Here is a 10,060-nt window from a genome sequence, read left to right on the forward strand (position 1 = left end):
TGCACAAAACAGGCAATAGTTGGGAGGATGCGCTCGCGGGAGCGAACCGAGGGATTTTCCGCTACCAGATGCCCCTGTCGGTGTACGCACGTATACGGCGAGGGTGCCGCAGCAATAATCGTATATCGGTCCCACGAGGCAGTCGTCCCGAGGGCAATTTCTATTATTGCGTGGCCAAACGGGCGTCGCTCTAGCGCCGTATCTCGCGTTGAGACGGTGCTAGTTGGGTATAGCATCTGGGGGTGCAGGGAGGGCAATCTCTGACTCGGCCGGGCTAGTCGGTGCGGCGTTTCAAGCGGTGCGAGCGTGCGAGAAGATGTCACTGCCTCGGATGGGATGGTTCACGTTCATGGGGCGTGGGTCGCAGGAGTAGTCGGCCTGGGCGGCTGTTATGCACGCACGAGGCGGCGAGGTACGGGCGCAATGTATCGCAGGTACAGTGGCCCGGGGTTACATCGACGCGGGCGTGTGTAAGACTGTGCCACCTCGCATGCAAGAATCGATACTCCACTATGGGAAGGCGTGGGCGGACCCGTGCGACAGGCAATAAAACTTACGTTTGCAGTGTCGCGCTGGTGTTATCACTGACAGTGTAAGGCGCGGATCCTACAGGGCCTACTCGGTAGGCGCGTCGTCATAGATGGTGTTTTCCCGGAACCGGCTACTGGGCTGCGACGGCTGACGGGGCGGCAGTAGATGGCGAGGGCGTCGCATTGGACGGCCAGTGTAGGCGTCGGGTATTTTGGCCCTGGGGGGATAGTGTACAGGCTCGAGTGCATGCAAAGGGTGGCATAACGAGGGTATAATCTCTCCCGTCGTACATGGAATAAGCAAGGGAGGCCAGGGAGCCAATGGGCCGCCTACACTGTAGAGGCGCGAGTCAGCCAGGTGTCGGATACTTTCTGGTGCGGCCACAAGCGCCGCTTCATACGCTGCAGATCCGCATCGGGCCAGAGGCACCGGCGACATCTCAGCGACCTGTTCTGCTCAAACTTTTTCTGCACTGGCTGACTTTTCGCCCGGCAGTGTATGTGACGCTAGCGGCCTCTACGTCGCACCCCTTTCGAGCTCGCTGGCCTCTAGTCCACACGCCTACCGTGATTGTCGATACTGCCCCAACAAACCACAAAGGCCCTCGCGTCGTGTATCCCCTCTGTCGCCGCCCACGCTCACGCGCGCCGCCTGCACATTCACTCCTTCCCATGCACATGCCGCCATGAGCCAGAGCTCCCGCAACTCCCCCTCCCACATGGACGACGCGGGCGTCGCGCGCTGGGACCGCCCGCGCTGGATCTCCGTCTTTAGCTCCCACAATCCAACCATCCGCGAGGTCACCGAGTGCTTGGGCCTCGGCCTGTCTGCCAGCAGCAGCACCACCAACCGCGGCATCCCCAAGTTCGACAACCCAGAGTACCGCAAGCTGTCCGGCGAGGTCACCCGCCTGTCCAAGGAGCTGCCCAAGGAGCGCGACGCACTGCTGGACTTTGCCGCCGACCCCAACAGCCTGCACCGCGAGCTCGAGGACCTGCTGCAGACCTTTGGCACCGCCATCTGGGGCCGCAACACCGACCGCACCTGCCTCCTGACCCCGGACCCGGCCAAGAAGACGTATCCCCGCCATCTCTTCATCGAGGACCCTGACGACAAAGAAATGTAAGATCCGTCATGCACACGCACCCGACGGCACGTGACCGTTGCATGAACTGACTCTCCTAGACTCAAGATACATCTGCATCGATGGATCATCATCAAGGCATGCTACTACATCAGAAATATGAAGCTCAAGCGGCCGTCGAGTGCCAATGACTACGACACGGTTGCTGACATGGAGGTCGACGACCCCATGAGCCCAAACAAGGCCCAGCTGGTAGCCACTTCCCCTTGCCCTGACTCATCATGTCCAAGCATTCTAACATTCCATCAGTCCCCGAATGACACCCCGCAGTCGCGCACGCCGTCTACAGCAGATGGCCCCACGACTGCCGGAGCCGAGTTCGCTGTCAAACCCATCAATGGCAAGAAGCGCAAGAGCTCGGCATTTACGTCCCTTTCGGATGGTGACGAGATAGACTCTACGCCTGCTGCAAAGCGCTACCAGAGCCACACGATGCCCAGCTCGCGGAACAGTCCGCGTAAATCTATTATTTCCTTTGTTGCTGATGGGTCTGTCTCAGACAACTCTCAAAACGTCCCACCCGTGCCAAGCCTCCCTCACAGCCACTCAAATGGGCACTTACCGACCAACGGCGCCACACCGTCCGATTCTACTAGACCGCAGCTGACCACGTTGTCGAGTAATGATCTGAACGGTACAGCGAGGACGCCCAATCCCACCCCGCCAGCCAATGGGTTCACCGCAGTCAACACCGGTAGCTTTACGTCTGTTAATGCGTCCCCTCCAGTCAGGGTATCGCCATCACAGAAACCAGTTGCCCCTGCGCCGCCAACAAATGGGCGCAATTACTCCAGTCCTTACGATTCCAGCCCATTTCACGGAGGACCAATGGCGCCAAAAGCGTCTACCCCACCAAAGGCGCCACTTCTCGTAACTGCGTCCACATCAGCTCCCCCGTTCCAAGCGATACACTCGCCAGTTGTCGGCAATGGAGTCAGTGCTCGGAATTCGCCTACCGTGCAACACGTGCAGCCTCCTCCGATTCCATCGCAACACACGATTCAGGCGCAACCTCAACCGACGAGCCGGTCGAACACACCCATCATGCACCACCACCATCATCGTACGAGTCTTACTCAGCAGCGATCAAGCAGGTCCAGCACTCCGATCGCGCCATCAATAACATCTCAACCGATGCACCAAGCGCAACCAGCTCCAGCTCCGTCGACTCATCCGCATCAATCTCCTCGTCCGAGCGGTGCACCCATGGCTCAGAACGTCACTGGACCCACATCACAAGGTCCACCACAGTATATCCAGCCTGTACCCGCTACTCGTGTTTCCCACCTTGTCAATGTTGCGCCGGTGCCAGCAGTTCCCACTGCCTATGCGCCCCAAGCTGCGCCCATATTAAGGAGCCACCCTCAGGACGCCGCTCAAGTGCCTCCTCAGGCGCATGCAGAATTGGATCTTGGTCTCCTCCAGTGCGAAGTTCTGGGCTCTCTCATGCAGTATTTGTTCCCTAGGGTAACATCCCCACCAGATGAAAGCGTACTTTTGCACAAGATTGAATCTCTTTGGCATCTTGGCACCGCGCACTACCGCAAAGAAACAGGCCAGCTCTACGATCTCCATTCAAGGATATTATTAACGTGGATTACTGAACGTCGAAAGATACAGCAACTCCGTCACACGTTTGCGTACTCGCCGGCTGTGCCAGCTACAGAGATGGTAGAGCGACTTCTAGCGTTGAACGACCTGAGGATGATGCGGCTTAAATGGAAGAGCATGAGTAACGCTGTGGGATTGAGCACTGAAGACGTCCTTTGTCGCACATTCACAATCATGACGAATACAGCAGGGACCGAAAATCTGTTCAAGGACGGGTTAGACCGACTCAACGAGGGGATATTCGAGTTCCTTCGGACTGAAGACATGCGCATACTTATGCACAACAAGCGATAGCATTACGGTGTGGCCCACGCTACTATGAATGACCATCGGGACGATTCCACACCCGAGCTCGTGTCTGATCATTCGGACGATTCCAATTCCGATTTTAAGGCTGGCCTTTTGCGTTTCCACGAAAAGTTTTAATAGTGGGTCGGTGTTCTGATGACATTTCCAACTCTGTTTTGGACATTCCCTCACACGTCATATTTCTTTTGTCAATTTTGCTTTTGCTCAATCTACTGTTATTTTTTGGGACCCGGGCTAGCGCGGTGTTAAGGTATTCTCTCGCTTGGGGCGGTTTTCGGAATACCTGGACTTGGCGTGTTGTATACCTAATACCTGTCGGATGTATGCTCTAGCCTTAGAATGGTTTGCTCGGGCTGGGAAACTGGGAGGGTGTGAGCGTGGGAGTAGCACAATGCCCGAACGCAATGCAATCGTAGAAGCTATCTTTGTCGTTCAGACCGTGACTAAACTCTCGAAGTGTGTCCAGCTGGGTAGCTCCCATTTGGCCCCAGATAGACCTACACCAGACCTACTCTACGCTTCCGGGTACGTGTACGCTGTACGCTGAGGGCCTCGGTCTACAGGTTGCTGCGCATCACGTGGCGAGATAGCGCGACCCCGGCGCGGCCCATCCGGATAGCGCATCCGAACAACAGCATGCGGGACGGCAAGCTACAGCTACAGATGTCCCAACTGTCCATCCATGGTCCTTCCGGCCCCCATGCGGGGCCCGCACAATCTCACGGCGCGGCGCATAGCCTTTGCGCGATGCGGCTTCATGCCAGTCACCGCCCTGCCCAGCCGACTGTGTCACACTGCAGCTGAGGGAAGGATGTAGGCCTGTCATGGGCCAGCCTTGCGCCTGCACAACATGCCGAGATCGCTGCCTCAGCCTCGCGCCCTTCACCGGTGCGGGTGCCTGCTTGTGTATACCGCGTGCTCGCCTGCACTGCGGTTGTTCCTGAGCAGCCGTGCCACGCCATGGTGCTGCGATTGTTTATTCCGCCTGGTGAGTAGGATCTTGCGGGGGGCGTGGGCATGCGATACTGACGGCACTGCAGGCGAGGGCCAGCACTACATTGTCCCGAAGAGGCCGGATCCTCTGGGCGCAAACGCGACACTCCAGTACGCTGTCGTTTCCTCGACAGTCGCCGCCGCGGGCCATGCGACCTTCGCTGCGCGGTACACGCGGCGGGTCATGCCGAACAAGAAGGTCTCGGGCACTGTGCTGTTCGTGAGGTCGTCGGGGAGACTGGGGCTATGGGCAATCGGGGTGGCCGCAGCTGCCAATGCATATTATCATAAGAGCTTCACGACTATTGTGGTTTCGCAGGAGGTTAGACGCCCCACGCCGCCTAAGCTATACGAGAAGACGGAGCAATACACCGTCGAAGATGGGTGTTTGGCCGGAGCAGCAGCGGGCTTTGTAGCCTTCCTACCCACGCTATTCATGCGGAGACCAACCGTATCGTGGTGGACGCGCATGATAGGCATGACCAACATCGGCGCATGTACTGGAGTTCTATTATCGCACGCATACTTCCAATACACCGGCGAGCGCCCAAAAGCAATGGAAGAGCTAGAGCGCCAGCGTCGAAGACGCATGTTAGAGTTCCACCACATCTTCTGGGACAAGATGCTTATGCAGAACTTTGATCCTCTCATTCAAGGCTACATCCGCCACAACGGCGTCTTCCGCGCCTACAACCTCCCCGCCGAAGTCTACGACACCCCCGAGAAATTCGGCCTCCCCTCCGTTCCCGCTCCCACAGCAGATACTAGCACCACCACAGACCCTGCCGCACCCGAAAACGCTGCATACTACATCCCCGCGCCAGACTGGACCCAGCACCTCCAGGCACTAAATGCCGCCTCCATCCAGTCCGAAATCGACGACTGCGTCCGCGAAAAAAACGCTCTCCTCCGAGAAGCAGAATTCGTCGCCTATCACCTCTCCCAGAAACAATACGCCTATGTGCACTCAGAGCACCCCGACGAAGCCGACAAGCAGACCCGCATCCGCGAGCTGCAGCTTCTGACCATCGCGTACAACCGCATCCGCGCGAACGCGGACGAGGCCGACCGCCGCATCTTCGCCGGCGAACACTGGCTCCGACAAACGGCGGCGTTTGAGGCGCAGGCGCCGCGAGAGGCGTGGCTCGCGGACCATCCGTCTGTGCCTGATACGGAGAGCCACGATCCTAGTCTTACCATTGCGGAGTTGAAGAAGTTGGAAGAGCAGTTCAAGAATGAGGTCAATGTGTTTGAGAGCAGAGTCAGGAGTCAGGCGCAGGAAGATGTGGAGAGGCGGGAGAAATGGATCAAGGATTTGGAGGATGCGAGGACGATGTTGAGGGCTGTGGATTGTATTAGCTGGGAGCTGGAGAAGCAGGTGCCGAAGAGGAAGGTTGAACAAAAAGTAGAAGAGAAGGTTGCGAGGAAGGTAGAACCCAGGGAAGGAGAGGAATTGACGAAAGCGGAAGAAGCGGCGCAGCTGGGTGCCGAGGAGAAGAAGAAGAAGGTGGAAGACCCGCCTGAGGGTTTAAGTCGCGAGAAGCCGTAATGTTCGGGAAATGTCATCAAAATTACAATCTGCGTTATAGCGAGCATACAAGGGTAAACCTAAACCAAGGAAAGACGTTTCAGCTCAATTGCTGCTAGGCACCAACCCGTTTCTTTTGTACGCAAATGCATACATCTCGCACGCCATTTACTCCAACACGAACTCCAATCATACGCACAGTCCCAAGAATTCATCTGCACTGGACCACTGGCGGAGTCGAGAGTGAGTCGAGACTTGCCCCTTTGTCTCTTCCCGAAGAGCGCCAGACCAGGCCCATTCATAACTTCCTGTCTTCGCCGGTGCCAAACCCATTCTTGAAATGTCGTTGTCTTACGTATCTTCTCAAATCCATAATAGGCAGATGAGGACCAAAGACTTGTTAATTGATCCTCCTCGTCCTCATACACAAGCCGATGGACAGCGCCGGGACGCACAGGAATAAAGAAGTGTACGCTAGCAAGTCTAGCTGGATCATTTCGGTAGTGTTAATATAAGAACTGACACTGACTTACGGACCGTGCGGGTGGTTAATGGCGTACTCGATCTAGCTGAGGGCAGAACAATGGCTGAGATTTGGAGAAGGCTATGCAAAAACGAAGTTTAATCGTCTAGAGACATGGTCGGAGGAGAACCTGGAGAATGTAAGGTTCGCAGAGCCACTGGAGCCATTCATCCATATCCGATTAGTTCTACTTGAGATCCTAGGGGGGCTGTGTATTCATCAAGCTCACTGAAGCACACCTGGATGCACAGCCCAGCAGGGTCGATCGGGTCCGAGTCTATGGTGTCCTACTCGTCGATTAGCGACTACTGAGGACTACGTATCTCTTTCCAAGACGAAGGTATCGCCACTGTTATAGTTGTTCTAACGTTTATCCATACGCAAGACTTGAGCCCAGTATTGTCCCGCTCCCTGGAGTTGTTCGGGGTTCGTTGGCTTATACAGGATGGTAACGGCCGCTTTGCGTGTCAACAGGACGCCGGTTGCAAAACGGGAAATTGACGTGATCTTGGTCGTAGCGTCGTGATGATGTTTAAGCACCGTCAAGTCCTGCTCTTCCGTGGCTAGGATGACTTTCGTTTGGCCTATCTACACCTCCCGCTGAGTACGGTGGAAGGCTGTCTAGATCATGTTGTTAAGTATATAAGATAAAATGAACGTAAGAGTAAAGGAACTTGAATGCCATTCTTCGTAAGGATTTCGACATTATTCTTACCTATATGCACAGTTCCGACGGTTTGTACTATTTTCAGTTCTGGAAAACACACTGTATATCTCAAGCTTGCTTCGCAGACGATCGCAGTATCTATCAATAGAAACCCATGTCTTCCAGAATCGCAGACGCTGCGACAAAGCGCTTCATGCAATCATCGCTTTCGAAGCCGAAAGGTGACCGTCTCTGCTTCGACTAATTGATGTAGTTTGTTCCCATTCCAAAGCAAGCCTGCCGACACCCGGGTCCGACTAGATTTGCCTGCGGTCCTTCGCCAGATTAGATCGTATATCGAGTAAAGCTGTTCATTGAGATATAAGCGTAGCAGGACGCCGAATAGTGTCGTCGGTGGAGCTAGCTTCCGCCTCAAGGCGGGCAACAGCCTCGCGGAGATTGTTGGTGTCAGTCGCAACAGTCATTTTGTGCGATCGGGTGAGGTTGAACGAGGGAGGTGCGGTCTGTACAAGTCGAGCCTTCTTGAGATGCTCGAGCTCGGTCTTGCCTTCACAGCTCGCCGCACCATCGAACATGTTTTCACTATGCTGCGGCACTTCATTCAGCGTGAAACAGAGGAGTAGCCGCTCGGGTACGTCCTGTTCCGCCCAGCAACAGAGACCGCGCCCCTAGTCCCTGCTAATTTTTTCCGCGATCATCATACCGAATGGTCTAGACGACTCGCCGTGCTCCTCATAGGTCCCTCCATATACACACGGGACACAGCAAGTGTTCACGCATCTATCCGACCGGGTCATTTCCGGTGCACCGCGATCATCCTCCAATTGCTTAACAATTGTGAGCCTCCCCTCCAAAAGACCACGAGAGATTATCGAATGCCCGGTTCCTTGCCTCCTTGCCTCATCTTCAGTACCTATAACGTTCATGTGGAAGAGCTTATGCGTGCTTAGAAATAGCCCAAGGTGCCTACGAGATCAAAGGGAGATACATGAAGGATGGTGGGTGCTTGATAGTGTTCGGATCATATAGGGGATATATACGTGGTACTTGCATTGTTCCGGCCAAGTGCCAAACGCTGCCCACCGCTGCCTATGCGAACGCCGGAACTCCGCCATGCTGGGGACTCGAAGTCATACCCTCTTCCAAATTACGCCATGCCCAAATGTCACCGCATGCCTACTGGTCTTGGTTCACCGTTTGCTGAGTTTGTTAGCATCTAGTGTCCCGCAAGAGTGTCGCTGCACCTACCACAAGCCAATCCATGCCCTCGTCAACACCCCGGCCGTCAACAGCCGAGCATGCGACTATGCTCCAGTTCCGGTCTTTTAGCTCTCCTAACCGCAGCGCCTCGCTGATCTCGCCGGCGCCCTTGGCCCCTGGCTGATCTTGCTTGTTCGCAAACACCAGCAGGGCAGCGTCCCGCAGCTCTTCCTCGTTGAGCATCGCGGATAGCTCCTCGGAAGCGGTCGAGAGACGGTCGATATCGGTAGAGTCTATGACGAAGATCACGGCAGCGGTGTTGGCGTAGTAGCACCGCCAGTATGGTCGGATCGAGGTCTGACCTCCGAGATCCTGGACGAAATGAGCAAGGCTGGATGTCAGGTAGGTCTTAAATGCTTGGAGCGTACCCAGACATTGAAGTTGAGGTTCTTGTATGTGACCGACTCCACGTTGAAGCCGATCGTGGGTATCGTGGTGACAACCTCACCAATCTAGCCCTTGTATTAGTACAAGAGCCCGATTACACCTTGGGAAAGCGTCTCTCACCTTTAATCTGTACAGCAGTGTGGTCTTCCCCGCGTTGTCCTATTCCCATTTGTAATCAGCGCCTACGCCGCCTGTGGTGCAGGAGGGTCGCATACCAGCCCAAGGATCAATATCCGAATCTCCTTCTTGGACCAGATGAGAGCGCTGAATTTGGAAATGTATCCACCCATATTGTCCCAGAGTTACGTGTATTCGTCTCGTCTTTGTTGCGGCTCGCGTCACTGCGGTGCTACAGGGGCGTGTGAACTGGGTATGCGGATAGTAGGGAGATTGTCGTGGATCGAATAAGGGCGTTATGAATTACAGGTTCAGGGTCGTAAAGTCGTGTCAAAAAGCAAAGCTACTTCGGGCGTCGTGTGCGCGGGGTTCAAGTGAATGCTGCGTGTCTAGAAGCTGTCTCGCGCCAAACGCCGAGGCCGCGGGTCCAAAGTTGTCGGAGCTCATGTTTCTCCGGTGCCCGGTTCCAACAACGACAACCAAGGGTCCACGAAGGGTCCACTACAGCCGTGGGGACACATGGGCCAGAGTAATCCAAGGTTGTTATCGACGACACACAACGGCGTTTTCGACGTCAAAGCTTTACGTTGGTGCTCGGCTTTCTACCAGCACCCAAGTCTTTGCCATCGAAATTGCAGAATCGGGCTATCTATTTTCAATATGCGAACTGCATGCACGAGATGGTCTGGGACAGCGAGAGACTTGAGCTAGGACAGAGCCCGCACGAGAATGCAGCTATAAATCCGCGGTACCATGTATCTGGAAGTTCCTTCCCGCACGGGACGAAGACATGCCCTACAGCGCCCCTATCTTAACCCTCGTGTTCATCGCAAATCTACCCTTCCTCGCCGTCACTTCCATGATGTGTGCTGGCGTCTCGTTATCACTGATCACGCTATAGCCGTTGCTTCCAGTGTGTGCCTGCTTGGAATGGCCAGTGTTACATGGCAACTACCAACGTTTAGCGGCGACGGCCAGGAGGCTCCTCCA

At 55.4% G+C, this 10,060-nt stretch overlaps 3 protein-coding genes across 3 annotated transcripts; 2 read left to right on the forward strand and 1 right to left on the reverse strand.

The window, feature by feature from the left end:
• Positions 1–964: 964 nt before the first annotated feature.
• CC84DRAFT_1203664 (uncharacterized protein) lies at positions 965–4,015 on the forward strand. Its single transcript, XM_018181845.1, has 3 exons — positions 965–1,653; positions 1,717–1,867; positions 1,925–4,015. Exons 1-3 carry the CDS (start codon positions 1,217–1,219, stop codon positions 3,578–3,580), a joined length of 2,244 nt encoding a protein of 747 aa, XP_018038599.1. The 5' UTR covers positions 965–1,216; the 3' UTR covers positions 3,581–4,015.
• Positions 4,016–4,555: 540 nt separating this feature from the next.
• CC84DRAFT_1087035 (uncharacterized protein) lies at positions 4,556–6,137 on the forward strand (the record flags this gene model as incomplete). The annotated part of the gene is made up of 2 exons (XM_018174183.1): positions 4,556–4,583; positions 4,636–6,137. The coding sequence occupies 2 exons, from the start codon at positions 4,556–4,558 to the stop codon at positions 6,135–6,137; spliced, it is 1,530 nt and encodes a 509-aa protein (XP_018038600.1).
• Positions 6,138–8,169: 2,032 nt separating this feature from the next.
• On the reverse strand, positions 8,170–9,458 carry CC84DRAFT_1114558 (ARF/SAR superfamily). The gene is made up of 5 exons (XM_018175398.1): positions 9,169–9,458; positions 9,074–9,112; positions 8,935–9,018; positions 8,555–8,878; positions 8,170–8,506 (listed from the first exon to the last, which is right to left on the reverse strand). The coding sequence occupies exons 1-5, from the start codon at positions 9,241–9,243 to the stop codon at positions 8,483–8,485; spliced, it is 546 nt and encodes a 181-aa protein (XP_018038601.1). The 5' UTR covers positions 9,244–9,458; the 3' UTR covers positions 8,170–8,482.
• Between the last annotated feature and the right edge of the window lie 602 nt (positions 9,459–10,060).

Source organism: Paraphaeosphaeria sporulosa, assembly GCF_001642045.1.
Source record: "Paraphaeosphaeria sporulosa strain AP3s5-JAC2a unplaced genomic scaffold CC84scaffold_3, whole genome shotgun sequence".
Classification (NCBI taxonomy): Eukaryota; Fungi; Ascomycota; class Dothideomycetes; order Pleosporales; family Didymosphaeriaceae; genus Paraphaeosphaeria; species Paraphaeosphaeria sporulosa.